This window comes from Diuraphis noxia, unplaced genomic scaffold (genome assembly GCF_037042655.1).
Source record: "Diuraphis noxia isolate RWA-SAM2 unplaced genomic scaffold, SU_Dnox_SAM2 contig0003, whole genome shotgun sequence".
Taxonomy (NCBI): domain Eukaryota; kingdom Metazoa; phylum Arthropoda; class Insecta; order Hemiptera; family Aphididae; genus Diuraphis; species Diuraphis noxia.
Genome location: NW_028301713.1, coordinates 23812776 through 23833922, shown reverse-complemented (window position 1 = coordinate 23833922; position 21147 = coordinate 23812776). Strand labels below are relative to the sequence as shown.

General features: G+C 29.1%; 3 protein-coding genes and 1 pseudogene across 3 annotated transcripts; all 4 read left to right on the top strand.

Moving 5' to 3' along the window:
* The first annotated feature begins 1190 nt into the window (after positions 1-1190).
* On the top strand, positions 1191-5793 carry LOC149057075 (cyclin-dependent kinase 9-like). The gene is made up of 8 exons (XM_089223609.1): positions 1191-1257; positions 2110-2319; positions 2723-2807; positions 3323-3413; positions 3482-3648; positions 3741-3859; positions 5052-5322; positions 5391-5793. The coding sequence occupies exons 2-8, from the start codon at positions 2162-2164 to the stop codon at positions 5706-5708; spliced, it is 1209 nt and encodes a 402-aa protein (XP_089079735.1). The 5' UTR covers positions 1191-1257; positions 2110-2161; the 3' UTR covers positions 5709-5793.
* Positions 5794-9415: 3622 nt separating this feature from the next.
* LOC149057074 (uncharacterized) lies at positions 9416-10039 on the top strand (annotated as a pseudogene).
* A 4824-nt stretch (positions 10040-14863) lies between these two features.
* Positions 14864-16806, top strand: LOC149057073 (uncharacterized). Its single transcript, XM_089223282.1, has 8 exons — positions 14864-14963; positions 15022-15175; positions 15248-15478; positions 15655-15825; positions 15884-16091; positions 16180-16379; positions 16457-16519; positions 16665-16806. Exons 1-8 carry the CDS (start codon positions 14864-14866, stop codon positions 16804-16806), a joined length of 1269 nt encoding a protein of 422 aa, XP_089079408.1.
* A 580-nt stretch (positions 16807-17386) lies between these two features.
* Positions 17387-17977, top strand: LOC149057072 (uncharacterized). Its single transcript, XM_089223281.1, has one exon. The coding sequence runs from the start codon at positions 17387-17389 to the stop codon at positions 17975-17977; it is 591 nt and encodes a 196-aa protein (XP_089079407.1).
* The last annotated feature ends 3170 nt before the right edge of the window (positions 17978-21147 follow it).

Here is a 21147-nt window from a genome sequence, read left to right as displayed (position 1 = left end):
GCTCACACGTTAAATTTTATTGTTCAAGGGGCTTTAAAAATTGAATTTAACCTTATAGAAAAAATTAAAACGATTGTGATCCATTTCAGAAAAAGTACATCTGCAAATAAAAAACTTAATAATTAGGTACCGGTAATGGTGCAAAAGAACCGAAAAAGCTTCTTCAGGATGTCAGTACCCGCTGGAATTCAACCCTTGAGCGTATGGTTGAACTTGAAAGCTCTATTCGTGGAACTCTAGGTTTGTTAGATAATCTTTCTGAAGGACTAAGTGTCGAAGAATGGAAAGTAATGAGAACTTTGCATAGTGTTACGACCTTTTGAAGAGGCTACAAGAGCTGTAAGTGGAGATAAATACATGACAGCTTCTTTAGTAATAATATTATCAGAAGGGCTTAAAAATGCATGCAACAAACTCCAAAAAGAAAATTACCATCCAAGAGTAAACAAAGTTGTAGACAAATTATTATCTGGAATGCAGGTTAGAGATCGTTAGGGTTGCATTATTAGTAGTAAGACTTTTGCCGATCCACGTTTTAAAAATATCTCGTTCACTGGAAATCTCTTGCAAACAATTAAAAGTGACATTATAGAAAAAACTGCATCAATAATATCAGATAACAGGACAGTGCAACCTACATCTACCGCTATATCAACAGAAAATGAAAAAGGTTTTTCAATTTGGAGTTCGATTGATTCAAAAGTGGCCCAAGTTCAACCTACAGGAACCAACACCTCTAGAGCTATTATAGAGGTACAGAGGTACTTAGAAGATGCCATACAGAACCGCAATACTGATGCATTAAAATGGTGGATTATCACACAAAAAGAGACAGAACTGATATAGTGTTATGTAATGCCCATTGCGTTGTTTGGTTGTTTCCGTTTTTATAATTCCGTAACTAAGAGGGATACACGTTGCTAACATTCTATCAGATTACGGATACGGTACAATTTCCAATACTTCAAACTTAGGGATACAGTAACCCGATCAGCTGATCGAGTGTCTATTCTATATTGTTCTGTGGTGGTAGGTATACCAATATAAAGGTATTTTTTCCATGAATCCGGAATCTTGGAAAAATAAATTTATGAAACAATTTGGCTTACCTGTTTGTTCCACTGATCGCTTCAATTGTTGTATCCTCTTGATTGTGATGGGAATGACGCAGTAGAATTCCGCCATTGAACATTGCTCGACTGTAAGGCCGACCCACATTAAAAACGTGAACATCCATTGAAATCATCAAATATCAAGGTAAGGTTTTAATGTTTAATTTCTCAAATCCATTAGTTAATCAATATTTAAAAATAATTCTATCCTCATACTACCTAAAAAAAGTATTTACAATTCTATCGCTAGTAGGTACTTACTAATTCTTTGACAATCATAATCATTCGTAGTGTTCTTCTGTCCGGGTCAATTGTAATGCTAATATCACGCACAAAATATGTCCGGATTTAGGGAAACATTAATCTGGTTTCGAAACGAGCATTTTCTACAAAGACCTACCTCATCCGGACAGGCGTTGTGCTTTCCACAAATCAACGCCAGGAGTCATGTGACATTGGCGTCGTAGCCGAGTGACTTTCTCATAGTAATTTCCGTCTTAAAATACGTATTTCATAGCATCGGCTTCTCTCTGGTCTGTGGAATTCTTTTTCATAAATGTCTCATAAAAATAATAAGTTTTTCAAACAAACTGCAGCAGTAATATAGTGACCCGTTTTTACACTCAGACAAATACATTTTGAACATAATCTACAGTAGCCATATTAATATAACTCATAATTCTGACTAAATTCCTATTTGTTTGTTAATAAATGATAATTTGTTATGTGATGAAATGATTAAACCATTAAAAGTGTTATTTAGATATAATTAAATAGACATTGTTAATTGGTAGCATTTGGTTCTACTTTGTGGTGTATACAATATACTAGGGTAACGTTGTTACCGCTTTATAACCGTGAAATCGGGTGACAATCACAGTGACAAATTATCAAGCAACTAGCGGTCAGTCAATCTAAATTATTCAGACTCTCATATTTTATATGTATGTTCCCTCTGGCTATCAAAGTATTGCTAATGGATTATTTTAATAACTAGGTTATATTCTTTTGGCCCATACGTTTCACCAGAAGACTTCAAGACGACTACTATGACGAATTTTACACCGGCGAAAACAACAACGCCCGACCAGCTGCAGATGGACTTGGCCCGTGAGAGGGAGAAATACTTGGAGGAGTTTAATTTCTCGTTTTGTGAAGATGCCAACAAGTTTGAAAAACTGACAAAGATTGGTCAAGGCACATTTGGGTATTTAATAATAATATTATGTTATTGATGTTATTAAATCTACAATATGATAGGAAGATAGCAAAGCTAATAAAAGTTAAGAATGTATCGCTCTAAAACAAATACTTTTACGTCCCAAAATTCAAAACAATGCACTATAATATTTTATACAAACCAAAACAAATTTTGCAGTCCAACAATCATAGTTGCGCATATATAGTGTCTTAGTCACATTGGTTACTTACAAACATAAACTATTGCAAAACAATATTATTGAAAATAGACATTTTAGGTACCTAATATAGTACACATATATCATATTTTCAAAGCCCTGATATTTTAAGTATTTTTATTCGTTAACTATTATTTATCTGATTAATTATAATTTATAAACAAGTATTTTATTATTATTATTATTTTTTAGTGAAGTGTTCAAAGCAAGAGACAAGAAAGATCCTAAATTGATAGTGGCTATGAAAAAAATTCTAATGGAAAATGAAAAAGAAGGAGTAAGTTAATACAATTTTATAATTTTATAATTAAAAGCTTTATTATATATTTTATAATTTTATAATTTAAAGCTTATTCAATATTAATAATGTAGGGCTTAAGCACTTTTCAATATCAAACGCTAATTGTGTCTACGGTAATCACTCTAAAATTTAAATGTAGAGTGCTAATAGATATTTTTTTTTTAGAAGGAAAATTGAGGAATCATGTTTTTGTGTAATGTGCGCATGTAATAGCATGTCATATTTTTTTAGAAGCTTAATGAATTGTGAAGACTGATTATTAATACACATTTTATTTTTTTAAAGAATTGTGTTTCTATATGCTAATATACTTTTGTTACACAATAAAATTAATAAGAAAAAAAATATATCTAGTCCAAAAACACATCAATGCTTCTAGCATGGTAGGTTAGGTAGACAATGTTTAAAAATATATAATAAATATACCCATTGAATATAATTGTTTATATTACTATTAATTTTTATATAACATTTTTTTTTATCAATCTTAGTTTCCGATTACTGCTCTAAGAGAAATTCGAATATTACAAAAATTAAAACACGATAATATAGTAAGCCTTTTGGAAATCTGTCAAACTAAAGGTAATTATAATTTAAACATCAACATTTTATTTTTCTGTTATATTAATATCACATTTAATGTTGTATAGCCACTCGGGATAATAATTATCGTTCAACATTTTATTTGGTGTTTGAATTCTGTGAACATGATTTGGCTGGCTTGCTGTCAAATACTAAGGTGAAGTTCAGTCTTGGAGAGATTAAGCAAGTAGTCCAACAAATGTTCAATGGTCTCTTCTACATACACAGCAACAAAGTATATAATATTATACCTAATAAAAATAATGATATTTTTAGAACTGTGTACATTTGTGAAAATCGAAACTTATGTTATGTTTTATGTATCAGATATTACATCGCGACATCAAAACAGCAAATATATTGATCACAAAAACTGGGAAAGTAAAATTAGCTGATTTTGGTCTGGCCAGAGCTTTCAGTACTCAGAAAATTGGACAACCAAATAAGTAATATCATGTTTATTTAATTAACACAACAAAAAAAAAAAAAAAATTTAAAATGTATGAAATAATTTGTTTAACATTTCTATTTACCATGCTAAATATATTTTTATCGTCGTTCCCCCGAAATCTTGGTCTATCATCGCTTTATGTATCACCCAACTATAAAGTATATGGTCTAGTTGTCTACTAATAATTCGTGTTCTACAATAGATAAAATGCTCACATTGGTATTTCATACTATTTTTTATCTTTATATTTCCTAGTTCATATCAACCATTAAAGCAAGACTATCAATTAAAGGTAAAGAAAATGTGTATTATGAATGAAAACTTATTTGAGAGTACATGGCAGCCTTAAATAAAAGTGGTAAAATTTTTAATTTCTTCATAAGAGATGAGAAAATTTGTAGATAGGTTTAATTAATTACAGTTTTAGATAGAGTGCATACGTATTTTGTTCATAACTTGTTTATACATTTTTCATTTTTTATTCACTGAAAATCTTTATTTTCTACTTTTTATAAAATGTAGATATTTTTATATACATTGCTGTAATTTCTTTATATGGTAGTCAGAAGTGGTAGTCTACGTTCATTGATATATATAATAATTTTTTTTCGGTATAGAGCATATTGAAAGATATAGCCTTTTTCCAGCATATTCAATGAATTCTATAGATTCATTATTATTATTTTTTAAATTGCTTCATTTGCATATTATACCATAAGTTGCTAAAATAATAACATTTTGGTATAACTGAGTAAAAAAAAAATTAATTAATTAAAATTCATATATATATATTATTTTGAAATGATCATGCTATGTTTAATTTTATGTAGTTTTATTTGTTTTTAAAATATTATAAATTAGCTATTATCATTTGCTGTTAGGTAATCAGATTTTGATATAATCAAGTGAACTCACATACTTATTATGCCACATACAACAATGGTAATGTAAGAGTAATGCTGAACCTATATAGATATTAAATAAAATAATTCTATTATTCAATTAAATTATATAAATACCGGTACTTAAAACAAATTAACATAACATTTTACACGATCTACTAAAATAAGTTTTTTTTTCAGTTTAATAATTAATGCATAATGGTAATAAAATATTTTAAAAATATAAACCATTTAATCTATAACATTTAATGTTAATACCACATAATAATTATATAAATATTTTAGATATACTAATCGAGTTGTTACATTATGGTATCGACCTCCCGAGTTGCTGCTTGGCGATCGTAACTATGGTCCGCCTGTAGACTTATGGGGAGCTGGATGTATTATGGCTGAAATGTGGACTCGTTGTCCAATTATGCAGGGTAATTCTGAGCAACAACAGTTAATTTTGATATCAAAACTATGTGGTTCAATAACACCAGAAGTCTGGCCTAAAGTTAAATCTTTAGAACTGTACAATCGAATTGAATTATTGAAAAGACAAGATCGAAAGGTTATTATTCAAATTTACCTACCAATTAGGTTTTGTTTTTAATGCTTAACTAACTATTTGATTTGTAGGTGAAGGAACGATTAATGCCCTATGTTCGTGATCCATTGGGTTGTGATCTATTGGATAAACTCTTGGTATTAGATCCAGCTAAAAGATTTGATGCCGATTCAGCTTTAAACCACAACTTCTTCTGGACAGATCCTATGCCATGTGATCTATCTAACATGTTGTCTCAACAAACACAAAGTAATTTTGAATATTTTGCTCCACGCAGATTCAATAATCACCAATCTTCTGCAATGCGACCAGAATCGACTGTTCCAATTCAAGGGACGTCTGCATCTGCTACTTCAAGTTTTAATGAAGGTGATTTCACTCGCAAGTGAATATGGGTTATGCGGTCACTCATAACTATAATACTTTTATCATTTATATTATTTGTATGGATTATTCAGTTAACCAATCATAATTGTTCACACTAAAACAAGTTTATTAAATATTTACATAATTAACAAATTACTATGTATCATGAATATTCTTAAAATTTCTAAATAAAATTATTTTTAACTCTAAATTAGATTTTCTTTTTTCGTTTTAAAACGATAGTGTACAAAATTATTTGTACAGTTATTATAAAAACGAATTTTAGGTTTATACTATAGGAACATTTCGCATCCGTGCATCAAAAACTTACATAACTGTATTTCATATAGTGCAATATTACATGTCATATGGTTATATGATCAGTTTGTAATAAATGCTGTATTTTTTGGTGATTAAATACCTAAATATAATCTACTCGAATACGAGATACTGCTAACAACGAGCAAAACGTTAGGTCCCGGCACAAGCTCATATGATTGTATGTTAAAATATACGTCTACAACGAGTATGGTTATTACGAGGTATCGGCTATTACGAGTAAAATAAAACGAACTTGACTAACGACCTTTCGGTTATTACGAACAGTTACCTGCAAGATAAGAACTTTTGGCTATTATTTATGTAACATTTATTATTTAGGTCTAACACTAGAAAGATTTTATTTCACAAAATATGAAGGCACAGATGCTGAAAGAAAAGTGTTGTCTTTATTAGAAACATCGGTCAACAGTAAATACATGAAGCAAAGTTCGATCAAAGATTATTTTAAGAAATTAAATTCAAGTGTTTTATAATTATGTTTAAGTAATATTTATAGATAAATAAAGTAATAAATCTCCAATTATAATAATTAATAATAAATGTATGTATAAATAATGTATGTGCATACATGTATAAATTCAGTATTAATTTCGATTATAAGTCAAATAAAAAAAGTCGTCGGTTTTATTTTTGTATTTCCCGTTATTAATCGGTTACAATGAATGCTCGTTCTAACCACATATTATAACGAGATACCGGTTATAACGAGAAAAACTATCTGGCCCTTGAAACTCGTTATAACCGATTTCTACTGTAATTTAAAATTCATTGGCGACGAATGACGCGCGCACGCACATTCACCCTGTCTAACGCATGACGCACGTACGCACAGGACAGGCCACCGGAGTCTTGGTCACGTGATCGATGCTTGTAGGCGGAGACTGACCGCCGCCGGACGAAAACTGGTCGCCGCCGAGTAATGATCTCATTTTGAATAGAGTATGTACTACTATATTATAATTTGTGATTCTTTATTTCTAAAATGGTTTCTAAAACATATAAACAGAAATTACGAAAAAGGAGAAATAACTATTTAGAATAAAAAACGACAATTACAATGTGTATGGATGAATGTTTAATAAAGATAATAAATAAATGGCTACGATGTAATGACACTAAACAATACATTTTGAACGATGGCCTCGAGAGGGTAAAAATGTACATATTATAATAATGGGAAAAAAATTGAATATGATTTTTTTTTAAAATAGAGTATATTAAATAAACAAACATAATAATAAAATAAATTAATAAAAACATAAATAATTACATATTACAAGCCAGTCCATAAGAATAATATGTTATAAAAAACTACTGATATCCCAACAAAAACACTTCGTCGAACTCCGTGTAAAAAATTGCTAAGTAATAAAAACTAGTCATCTATAAGACTTCAGCATTATAAAGATGTGATATCATGAATAAATGTTAAGTAAGTTAAATTTTAAATTAATTGATTCTATCTCAATCATTTATTTACTTTGCTAGACTTTATTTATTTCGACAAATAAACATGTCTGTTCATAACTGGACTATTTAACAAATTTTAATGACAAATGTTACTAAATTTGTTTTATAAAAAAGTCTTAATTATTAATTTATAAAGAAAATCAATTCTAGCAAAGTAAATAAAGGATTGAGATAGAATCAATTAATTTAAAATTTAATTTACTTAGCATTTATTCATGATATCACATCTTTATAATTTTGAAGTCTTATAGATGACTAGTTTTTTTACTTGGCAATTTTTTACACGTAGTTCGACGAAGTGTTTTTGTTAGGATAGATTATACAGGTTCCCTCATTACGAAAATATCGAAAAAACAGGAGTAGGAGAAAATGACGTTGTGACGTCATCGTCGTACAAACTATAAAACGATAACAAGTATTTCGTACGTTTATACATGATAAATTAAATAAGTATGTCAGCAATTTACCGGGTTTTAGACTAATCGCGCACCCACCCTCCGCCCATACAATATGTACTGTGACGTAAGCATTTCTCCGTTTTTCATTGGTCCGCCGCTGCCTCCACCGCTCATAGCGATTCTGCGATCGTGCTCCCATGGCCCATCTCATCAGCTGCTTAGCATGACCCATGATAAATTATATAATTATAATAATTATTTTATTACAATAACATTAAAATATCCTCTATTGTCAGAGATGTGAGACTGAAAAGTTTCTGAAATTTTCAAGTGAAACTTTTCATGAAATTTGAAAAGTTTCAAGGCTATTGAAATGAAAAGTATTAAAACTTTTCAATATCAAAAATTTAATTTCATAATCGTACGTATACAGTATACCTGCATACACCAATAGATAGGTAATAGAACAATAGTTTTAATATCTATGATTGTAATTGTAAATTGTAATAGGTATTATGGTAGCACTGGTATTCGCTGTTAATATTGTTATGTGTTATCACAATAATTGGTTATTCATATTTTATAGTTTTATATAAGTATTTAATATTGTGAACTATTTTGAGACTGTTAAATAATAATTTCTTAATCTATGCTGAAAGCAGTTAATATTTTAGTTGGTTATAGTCTTAAATAATTTGTTGAAAAAGTTTTTTTGTTTAAAATATGTTACTTTGTTTTTTTATTGACCTGTTAGTTGGTTACTTACCTACATTGTATGTTTACAAAGGTTATTCATATTTTATAGTTTTATATAAGTATTTAATATTGTGAACTATTGAGACTGTTAAATAATTATTTCTTGATCTATGCTGAGAACAGTTAATATTTTAGTTGGTTATAGTCTTAAATAATTTGTTGAAAAAGTTTTTTGTTTAAATGTTACTTTGTTTTTTTATTGACTTGTTAGTTAGTTACATACTTACATACCTACATTGGCTACATTGTAATGTTTACAAAGGTTTTTCATATTTTATAGTTTTATATAAGTACCTATTTAATATTGTTGAGACTGTTAAATAATAATATCTTAATCTATGCTAAGAACAGTTAATATTTAAGTTGGTTATAGACTTAAATAATTTAAAAAAAAATTAAAGGTGTATAAAAGTGTTAAGTCAAAAGTTTCAATTTTTTTGAAAAGTTTCATGAAAACATGAAAAGTTTCTGAAAAGTTTCAACAGGTCTGTGAAAACATGAAATTTTACATCTCTGTCTATTGTACGTTTATTACTTCCGGAGTCCCACAAGGTGGGCACTTGTCTCCACTTTTATTTAATATTCTAATAAATACTTTATGCGAATCTGTTGCCAGCAAAATGCTATTATTTGCGGATGATGTAAAATTATTTAATTGCGTTCAATCTGAGAGTGATGCTATTTCGTTACAAGAATCGTTGAATAAGTTAGTCCATTGGTGTAATACAGTTGGGTTAGAGCTGGCAATTCATAAATGTAAAGTTATGTCTTTTTTGAGACGTCACTCAATTATTCAATATGATTATTCTATTGATAACGTGATATTACAGCGAATTAACCAAGTTGAAGATTTAGGTTTTATTTTTACTCCAACGTTATTGTTTGCACCTCATATTGACTGGATAGTAGGCAAAGCATTGTGATCATTAGGGTTTATAAGGCGATATGCAGGGTCGGTCATATCTGTAAGATGTTTGTTAATATTATATACTACTCTAGTTAGATCAATTGTAGAGTATGTATCTGTGGTATGGTCTCCAAGGACCAAATGTGATATTATTCGAATTGAACGTGTTGAGCATCGTTCCTTAAACAAGGTTTCTCGATCTATGGGCATTAATCATGAACCCCATGACTATAAACCCGTTTTAATAGCACTCAATTTATCCACCCTAAGCGAAAGAAGAAATATGAGTGATATTAAACTTTTAAATGGTTTAGTCTCTGGTGTAATTGACACGCCAGACTTGTTATCTAGAATAGGTTTTCGCATTCCAGGTACAACCCGTTCTCGTGACCCCTACTACCTTCCTTCAGTGTCAAAAAACTATTTGGATGATGATCCTTTAAGGAGAGCTATGTCTTTAGATAATAGTCAGACTAGTTAAACATTTTTTTCTAATTTGGGGTTTTGTTCCGTTAAATTTAATTTTCAGCAGCCTACTACGCACTACTGTATAATTTTAATTTATTTTTAATTCAATGTGTTATGTTTGAATATGTTTATAAAAAAAAAAAAGTTTTAATGTATATTCATTAATAAGTAATATATTGTAAAAGCTGTATGGCGTTTAAAATAAAATAAAATAAAAAAATAAAATTTTACCGGTAGACAACCAAAACGTCTGAGTAAAATTCTGTAGTTAAAAAGTTAAAGGTAAAAAGTTCGGACTTTTTTACCACGATTTGAATTTACAGTATGACTAGCAACAATTTCAACTTTAAACGCTCATGATAAAGTATTAATGACTATTTTATTTTTTATTTCTGAGCGGAGTGATGAATGTATTGATTTTACAATGATGTTATTTTTTTATTTTATTTTTGTCGTCTGCACATTTTGGGGCACTAAAAATGCTTCAGTTTCCTATTTTAGCAGTTTTTCTAAATGAAAAGTGAATTTTAGTTAGTTTGGGGCTCGATATAACTAGTAAAACTGTCATTCACTCATTTCCTTGAAAATCTGGAGGTATAACGAATAATTAAATGTATTTTTGTCCTCTCGATAAAACGAAGTTTTTTTTTAGTTAAAACTTTCGCGATGTAATGAACTTAAACAATTTTGGTGCTTCTAAGCACAAGTTACATTGCAATAATATCATTATATTACGAATTAATCACTTTTATTAATATAAGATACACGTTTGCTGATGTATACGATAAATATAAAATTAAAATAAATAGATTATTATTATTACCTATACTGAGGTTTCCGGCGATTATCATGTCAGATAAAATTCATGTATCTAAGGTAATGACGAAGTAGAACATAGTCGCAATTAGGGGGGACTTGAGTATGCTGAGCTCCCTTAGTTTTATCCGTAGTCTCCCAGCTTTTTAATCATATTTTAGCTTAAAACATTAAGTAGGTATCAGGGTATGTGCTGCTGAAACAATTTTAGCCCTTCCTCACAGAAAAATGTCTCTAGATGTTCCTATATCAAAAAAACTCTTCCGAAGAGCCTTCCGTAACATTAACGGAAGCAAAATCAGATCTCTGCGCCAACTTAAGTTCTTTTCAGAGACATAAAAATATCGATGTCAGAGGGTGTGTTTCTTTATATTTTAAATATGTAAAACATTATTGACTGGTTTAGATCAAGTCATCAAGTGGCACATCGAAAAAGAAATTGATTTAAAAAAAAATAAATATGTATACGTAAATAAGTAATAAACAATAAATATTCATGTGTTCCTATGTAATTATTATTAATTGAAAATGAGCATCTATATTAATGTATGACAATTATTATAATTGTATCTCATTCGATTTAAATTTCGTTGGTTTATAATCTTGACATCTCGACAATTATAAACAGATATAATTCAATATCATTAAATAATAAATTATAATGTAAATGTAAATGATTTACATTGTAATTTAATAAATATAAAATGGTAAGATGGAATTATACTCGTTATATTATCAATAAGTATTTAATTTTTAAGAATGATATTTAAATATCTAAAAAGTATAATGTCTTTTATTATGCTTAAGATTAAATTAATTAAATGTAATTAATTTAATCATCACTATAATATACAAAAGTAGTTCCAGATGGGGGTTTTAATAAATTAATATTTATATAACACCATTTGATGTAAAGAATAGCTCACAGATATACGTTAGTTACCTATGGCAAACTTAAGTGACATAAATTTGTTTAAATTCATTAGAAAATACTCTGGACCTATAAATATTTGAAAGTTAGTAATAATGCCATAGTGCGTTTTTGAAAATTATGATAGTATGGTAGTAGGAAGAAAGGAAAAAATCAGACAAACCTTGCAGTCCATCTGCATAGGTTCCCAAAAGATATATTTTGTGTTTTATGTGGTTGCAACAAACTGAATATGGTCAATTTATTAATGCAAAATCTGTAAATCTTAAAACTTGTAACATCATCTATTCATGTGAAATAGACATTAACATTATTCACGTTACATGTATTGTTATTTTCATTTTTATTTACATTAACTTATTAAAATGCATCTAGCTGTTGTTTGTTTATTGCATTTTGCTCCATACCATATTGCCGATAAGCCAATGATACAGAAATTATTATAGATTTATTTAATACCAATGTTTTGTTTAATAGTATTTATGGTACAGACTATTATTATATACCTTTTATAAGACCAGTGAACTCTTTTGCACCAGTAAACAAAATTGATTCACCAAAAATAGTTACTCCTGCTGGAGTATTTGATGTGTAAGTTTCCAATAAATATTTTGTTTATTGAAATATTCTACTAATTTTTATGTGCATTTAAAAATCAATTAAATTCAACAATAATATAATATTTGTATAATGCTTAAAGAAACTAATAATAAACATCAAAATGTTCCAAAAACATTGGATTTTGTCAACGTTGAACTAGAGGTTCAACCGTTAGTTGATGATTCAGATAATGATTTGATTCAGAAGTAATTTAGAAACTTGATGCTTTTGTTAATTTTTCAATGAAATAATCATGTTTATTTTTAATTAGACTGATGGAATCTGTAGATTTGTATAAAAATAAAAATCGCCAACTTAAAAAAGAGAATAATTAATATAAAAAAATATATTAGCAGTAATTAACAGTAATTTCTTTTGATAAGACATGTATTTCACAAAGAATTTGTTAAGACAAAAAATTTGAAAAAGTATGTGGGCCACATAGATGTGTTCAAATACCGTTATAGCTAGATGAGGTAAGCAAATTAATTAATCATGTTACATTTGTATTAAATTTATTTGAATAAAATTAATTAACCTAATGGTTTATTGAACAATTGGAAACAACCGATATTCTATAACTACGATACTGCTATGACAAGAGAATTACTTAATAACATAATAGAAGCATTACATGAACATGGTTTTAATGTGATCGCCATTGTGAGTGATATGGGTTTTTCAAATGTTGGATTGTGGAAAAATTTGGATATTTCTTTAACAAATACGTCTTTTAAACATCCAATAACTAGTAAAAATGAATATGTGTTTGCTGATGTGCCCCATATCTTAAAACTTGCAAGAAATAATTTTCTCGATCAGTATAATAGATACACATCACACATTGCTAGTTAAATAATGAAAAAAAAATTTACAAAAGTTTCTGTGACAATAAGGTATTATAATACTATAGTATAACCTAACCGTACATACTACCAGGGGTACGACACTCTGTGTATTGGCAAAATCTGGTGACTGTGGCCTTGAACACGGTCTCCGGGAGGGCGTGGCATACAATATATCAATTAAATATATCATATCAGTATGAGATGGGGGTCGTTCTCCGACAAACATAAATTTGATAACATGATATAACATAAAATATTTTCCATTATCATCATAATTTTCATTAAATTGACGTTAGGGAAATTTTGTGCTAAAAAGTAAACAAATTTGTAATCTGAATCGTCGAAACTTAAAAGCTCATTTTTAAGAATAAAATAGCTTAAAAAGAAAATCTTTGAAATTAAGGCCATCTAAATCCAACAATATTATAATGCTCTATTGTTTTTACTTCTGTCATTATTGTAGACTCTACAAACTTAAATTTTGTAGTAGATATATCTTTATTATAAATAAAATGTAAATACCATGGCTGAATAAATTTATAATATGAATAAAATTTAAATACCATGGTTAAATGCATTTATAATATAAATAAAATTTAAATTCATAATATATTATGATTTATTATTTTTGTTTGTGTATTAATGAACATCAAATGAGAAAACCACAGGGCTGGAAGTTGTTTAATATATAATTATATTTTATTATAATATAAAATAAAATAATAAAAATATACTGTTGGAAAAAATGTAGTTGTTTATCCAATTCCTCATTGAAATGCCACCAATATTGTTTAAGTCTATCTGGTCTTTATTAATGTTTGTAATATTCTTTTAAATTTATTTTACTTTTATTTATAGAACTATAGTATTGTTCAACCAACTAAATTTGATTGCATTTGTTTACAGTTATGCACTTATACTTCAGTAGTTTAAAATATAAACTAAAGTAAAGTGTATTATTGTATTTGTTTAATTAATAAAATATGTTTAAATAATTATCTTCATCAAAAATATTTTTTTAGAACTAACTTATACTTAATGAGGGGATTTTTTAAATTTGCAAATCAACGTTTTTTTATAAATAAGTGATACAAAATTTAATTTTAATATTAACAATTATTTTTGAAAAATAGGAATATAAATAAGCTTACCTTGTTTACTCTTTATTTTAGTTTATTAAATTAGTTTAAAAAATCACACTATACAATGTTACAAACATACATAGGTGTAAGTCCAAATGTAGGCAAGATAAGTTAAACTTACTTTTCTTATTTATTTAACTCGTTAAAAGTTAGTAAGTTTTACTTACATACTTTAATCAGTTTAATCAATTATAAAATCTAATCTGGAAAAATGAATTACCTCGTTAACGCCAAGATGTAAAGTATGTAACATATAAAATCAATTTATGTCAAGATAATATCGAGTTATTTTTGTTTAATTTATGACATTTTACTTATCTACAAAATACCATGTTAGTTTTCTTTTATTTATTATACTTTACTGCGGGAAATTTACAGAACAGTTTTATAAAACACTTTCAGTCTTATTATACATCAACTCTAGTATTGTGGTTTATTTTTTGTTTGGTTAAACTTTCTTAACTTTCAGTTATACATATATCTAGTTTTTTGTTTTCAATATGAATCATTTACATGACCATAATTATGTTTTACTTCTTCTCAATCTTCCAGAAGAAATTATTGTAGATATGGATGTGGATGTAGATGAAGAAGTTAACAGTAAGTACTAAATTATATGCATATATTTATATAAAAGTTAAATATTACTTACATATAGCAATAGCTATATTAATTATAATTACAATTTTATTTACAGTTAAAGAACATGCAACAACATACACAATAATTCCTGGTATTAGACTTAAGTCACAAATATTTGTGGACAATTTAAACTACAGGTATTATAAAAGTAGAAGTCGAAATAACAAAATGTGAGTAGAAATAATATTTTAGGATTTGGTTTGTTTGGTTAGCTAGTAAAATCTTAATTTATAACTATTTAGATACGTAGTGTGCGAAAATCAAAAAAATCGAACAGCATTTTGTCCTGCCACTGCGTATGTTAATACAACTATAATTGACAATACAATAACAGTATTAGGATTGCACAACCATGCATCTAGGTTAGTCGATGTTACTATGGTTCATTTAAGAAGAGCTATTGGTATAGCTGGAACAAAACCCGGAACTATGTCCACCTCAGTTAGAGAAATGTATAACAGAGAAATAGTTGAGTAAGTAAGAGAAGATCAATAACCTAACCTAAGACCAATACAAAAGTAATATAATAGTAATAATAAAAAATATGCATAACTATTGTAATTAACCTAACCTAACTATACACCTATACTACTTAATATACTAAAAACTATACTATTAATTAAGTAAGAATGTTTCATTACTGCCTTAGAAATCCAGAAGGTGCAACAAACTACACCTATTTACAAACTCAACTTTGTGTAAAAAAAATGCGTCGGCGCCGTCATCCCAACAATCTATCTACAGTCGAAGAACTGATAGATACCTTAAGCCAGCATCAAAATTCAGCATATGGAACAACAATGCAGAATCCGTCCTCAAAGTAAAATTTCACATGTATTACCTAATAAAATAAAATATTTAAATATATTTTTATTTAGTTTTTTTCAACAACAATTACCGTTTATGGTAGAAGACGAACGGGTTGGCGTCATATTCTCAAATTTAGATGCGATTCAAAAATATAGAGGAGAACTGCTAACTGTAACCTTTGCAGGAATTGACGGCACATTTAAAACGGTACCAAAAAGTCCACCACAGCTAACCAAAGGATGTCTATTAACATTTCAAGTGGTTTTAAAAAATGTAGTAAGTATAATAAGTAAATTAATAAATACACCTCTATATACCAGTAGCTTCTCAAGTATATACCTATTGACTGTATTTTCTATTTAAGTCTTTTCCGATAGTTTATGCGCTGACTCCCCGAATGTCTCAAGCTACATACGAGTCATTCTTGAGGATTGTTCGTAAGGTTTTGCAATTGAATTATGCCCAGTTAACAATCATATCTGATTATGAAAGGGGGTTAATAACCTTAATAGGCTTATTACCTCTTACTTACGCGCCTGTCCGTTTAAACCGATTTGTGTTGAAGTGATATTGTTATTTGTGTTTTGCGTATTATAAAATGGAAGATAATACCGAAAGAATTACAGGTGATATCCCTGCAGTCGAAGGTTGTATCCTGAAGCAGTCACTACTATTTCTCCAAAAACAAAAATCAAAAAGGAAAAGTAAGTAATAATGATCATGGTTTTTGCCTTGTGTATCATCACAACAATTATTATCATATTCAAAAACTTGTGTATTCAATATATGATATTTCACATTTTATTACCTAATATTATTATTTATATGTTTTTTACTGTATGTGACCAGTCGTCAAAAGATAATGATGGTCAATATTTACAAAGACATCATTTCTAACACATCCGACAAAAAATACGTGGACATAATTAACCGCATTAGAGAATTAACTGGATTTGGACGAGACACAATTAAGAATACCACCAGTGAATAAAAACAGACAAAAACAGTAACTTCTCCAAACAAAAAAAGAGTGAAGGCTTCACTGTTCGACAAAATAGATGATTTAGATCGCACAGGATTACGGCGAGCAATTCATTCAATTTGGCTAAAGAGAGAAATACCAACCATCGACCGAATTTTATTGGATGTCAACGCGGATCCGTCGCTTCCAAATTTCAAAAGGACGTCTCTTTACCGTGTCATAAAACAACTGGATTTTGTATTTTCAAAAAGAAAAAGGTGCAGTGTGCTGACTGAGAGAGAAGACCTAATCGTTTGGCGTCGTAAATACCTGTACGACATTCGTAAATTTAGAAAAGAAAACCGATCTATATATTATTTAGACGAGACTTAGTTGAATGCCGGCGATTGTGTCGATCGTGTTTGGAAGGACAAAACGGTTTTCTCCAAACATGACGCTTTCAATAAAGGCCTAACAACCGGTCCGTCAAACCCATCAGGCAAGGGCAAACGGCTCATTATATTACATATTGGGTCGGAGAATGGTTTTCTATCAGGTGGTCTATTGTGCTTCATTTCAAAAAAAAAACACCGGAGATTACCATGATAAGATGAATGGAGATAACTTCAAAGAGTGGTTCGAGTCCATTATCCCTAAACTCGACCCAAATTCTGTTATCGCCATGGACAATACACCGTACCATTCGGTAAAAAATGAAAAATTTCCAAATAACAGTTGGAAAATGGCAAATATATTAGAGTGGCTCAATTCTAAAAATGTTGTCCATGAGCGACCATTGTCTACGTTGTTGAAGCCCGAACTTCTAGCGGAATGCCGAAAATTACGACCCCAGCACAAATCCTATGTAATCGACAACTTGGCCAAGGACAACGGACACACCGTACTCCGATTGCCACCGTACCATTGTGAATTCAATCCCATTGAATTGGCATGGGCGATGGTAAAAGGATACGAGAAGCAGAACAACACTACATATAAAATCGAAGATCTTCGCCAACTGCTGAACACTGAAATTGAAAGGGTTACACCTCAAAATTGGAAAAATTTTATAAAGCATGTAATTGAAGAAGAGGACAGAATATGGAAAGCGGACGAAATCATGGACGATATGATAAATGCTATGGAACCATGTATACTAACAATAACAGGAGAAACAACCTCGTCAGAAGTTTCGGAGTAACAATTTTTTAAATGTTTTTATCATGTTTTTTTTAATCATTTAAAAAAAAATGTTATCATGTTTTTAAACCATATTTTTTATTTTTTTTATCATGCTTTATTTTTATCAATTTACTATTTTTTTTATTATAATAAAATGCTAATTATTAAGTAGGCAGTAGTCAGTAAGACAGTAAATACCACATACCTATTAATGTATATATTACGAATTTTCATATTTGTATATTGTATAGCACTTGGAGTAATTTTCATTTTTTGTAGAATATTGGACTATCTGACTATAAAGTATAAATTATAATATAATATTTTACCACCATGACCGTCATAGTTTTTTGAACTAGTGTTTACTACATACTACAGTACTACTGTCTACTGTCTATTGAGTAATGACTAGTATAAAAAATGAAATTAATTAGAATAATAAATATAAATAGTATAAATACTATAAATCTGTTTAAATGTATAATGCCAAAAAAAGTCTGCAGGGCAGCGCTCAATTGTACAGCGGCCAAATTTTAAAATGGATTTGCCTCACTAAGCGGAATGCTGATAATGTATAGTTATATACAGTAATAATTACTCTACAATTGATCTAACTAGAGTAGTATATAATATTAACAAACATCTTACAGATATGACCGACCCTGCATATCGCCTTATAAACCCTAATGATCACAATGCTTTGCCTACTATCCAGTCAATATGAGGTGCAAACAATAACGTTGGAGTAAAAATAAAACCTAAATCTTCAACTTGGTTAATTCGCTGTAATATCACGTTATCAATAGAATAATCATATTGAATAATTGAGTGACGTCTCAAAAAAGACATAACTTTACATTTATGAATTGCCAGCTCTAACCCAACTGTATTACACCAATGGACTAACTTATTCAACGATTCTTGTAACGAAATAGCATCACTCTCAGATTGAACGCAATTAAATAATTTTACATCATCCGCAAATAATAGCATTTTGCTGGCAACAGATTCGCATAAAGTATTTATTAGAATATTAAATAAAAGTGGAGACAAGTGCCCACCTTGTGGGACTCCGGAAGTAATAAACGTACAATAGAGGATATTTTAATGTTATTGTAATAAAATAATTATTATAATTATATAATTTATCATGGGTCATGCTAAGCAGCTGATGAGATGGGCCATGGGAGCACGATCGCAGAATCGCTATGAGCGGTGGAGGCAGCGGCGGACCAATGAAAAACGGAGAAATGCTTACGTCACAGTACATATTGTATGGGCGGAGGGTGGGTGCGCGATTAGTCTAAAACCCGGTAAATTGCTGACATACTTATTTAATTTATCATGTATAAACGTACGAAATACTTGTTATCGTTTTATAGTTTGTACGACGATGACGTCACAACGTCATTTTCTCCTACTCCTGTTTTTTCGATATTTTCGTAATGAGGGAACCTGTATAATCTATCCTAACAAAAACACTTCGTCGAACTACGTGTAAAAAATTGCCAAGTAAAAAAACTAGTCATCTATAAGACTTCAAAATTATAAAGATGTGATATCATGAATAAATGCTAAGTAAATTAAATTTTAAATTAATTGATTCTATCTCAATCCTTTATTTACTTTGCTAGAATTGATTTTCTTTATAAATTAATAATTAAGACTTTTTTATAAAACAAATTTAGTAACATTTGTCATTAAAATTTGTTAAATAGTCCAGTTATGAACAGACATGTTTATTTGTCGAAATAAATAAAGTCTAGCAAAGTAAATAAATGATTGAGATAGAATCAATTAATTTAAAATTTAACTTACTTAACATTTATTCATGATATCACATCTTTATAATGCTGAAGTCTTATAGATGACTAGTTTTTATTACTTAGCAATTTTTTACACGGAGTTCGACGAAGTGTTTTTGTTGGGATATCAGTAGTTTTTTATAACATATTATTCTTATGGACTGGCTTGTAATATGTAATTATTTATGTTTTTATTAATTTATTTTATTATTATGTTTGTTTATTTAATATACTCTATTTTAAAAAAAAATCATATTCAATTTTTTTCCCATTATTATAATATGTACATTTTTACCCTCTCGAGGCCATCGTTCAAAATGTATTGTTTAGTGTCATTACATCGTAGCCATTTATTTATTATCTTTATTAAACATTCATCCATACACATTGTAATTGTCGTTTTTTATTCTAAATAGTTATTTCTCCTTTTTCGTAATTTCTGTTTATATGTTTTAGAAACCATTTTAGAAATAAAGAATCACAAATTATAATATAGTAGTACATACTCTATTCAAAATGAGATCATTACTCGGCGGCGACCAGTTTTCGTCCGGCGGCGGTCAGTCTCCGCCTACAAGCATCGATCACGTGACCAAGACTCCGGTGGCCTGTCCTGTGCGTACGTGCGTCATGCGTTAGACAGGGTGAATGTGCGTGCGCGCGTCATTCGTCGCCAATGAATTTTAAATTACAGTAGAAATCGGTTATAACGAGTTTCAAGGGCCAGATAGTTTTTCTCGTTATAACCGGTATCTCGTTATAATATGTGGTTAGAACGAGCATTCATTGTAACCGATTAATAACGGGAAATACAAAAATAAAACCGACGACTTTTTTTATTTGACTTATAATCGAAATTAATACTGAATTTATACATGTATGCACATACATTATTTATACATACATTTATTATTAATTATTATAATTGGAGATTTATTACTTTATTTATCTATAAATATTACTTAAACATAATTATAAAACACTTGAATTTAATTTCTTAAAATAATCTTTGATCGAACTTTGCTTCATGTATTTACTGTTGACCGATGTTTCTAATAAAGACAACACTTTTCTTTCAGCATCTGTGCCTTCATATTTTGTGAAATAAAATCTTTCTAGTGTTAGACCTAAATAATAAATGTTACATAAATAATAGCCAAAAGTTCTTATCTTGCAGGTAACTGTTCGTAATAACCGAAAGGTCGTTAGTCAAGTTCGTTTTATTTTACTCGTAATAGCCGATACCTCGTAATAACCATACTCGTTGTAGACGTATATTTTAACATACAATCATATGAGCTTGTGCCGGGACCTAACGTTTTGCTCGTTGTTAGCAGTATCTCGTATTCGAGTAGATTATATTTAGGTATTTAATCACCAAAAA

What these genes read in the sequence shown, in the direction of transcription:
- LOC149057072 (XM_089223281.1), top strand. Translation starts at nt 17,387, where the DNA reads ATGAATGGAGATAACTTCAAAGAGTGGTTCGAGTCCATTATCCCTAAA.
- LOC149057073 (XM_089223282.1), top strand. Translation starts at nt 14,864, where the DNA reads ATGAATCATTTACATGACCATAATTATGTTTTACTTCTTCTCAATCTT. An exon ending in TGTAGATGAAGAAGTTAACA is followed by an intron (nt 14,964 to 15,021) that starts GTAAGTACTAAA and finishes ACTTACATATAG; the next exon opens with CAATAGCTATATTAATTATA. An exon ending in TATAACAGAGAAATAGTTGA is followed by an intron (nt 15,479 to 15,654) that starts GTAAGTAAGAGA and finishes TTACTGCCTTAG; the next exon opens with AAATCCAGAAGGTGCAACAA.
- LOC149057075 (XM_089223609.1), top strand. Translation starts at nt 2,162, where the DNA reads ATGACGAATTTTACACCGGCGAAAACAACAACGCCCGACCAGCTGCAG. An exon ending in GGAAATCTGTCAAACTAAAG is followed by an intron (nt 3,414 to 3,481) that starts GTAATTATAATT and finishes AATGTTGTATAG; the next exon opens with CCACTCGGGATAATAATTAT. An exon ending in TCTACATACACAGCAACAAA is followed by an intron (nt 3,649 to 3,740) that starts GTATATAATATT and finishes TTTATGTATCAG; the next exon opens with ATATTACATCGCGACATCAA.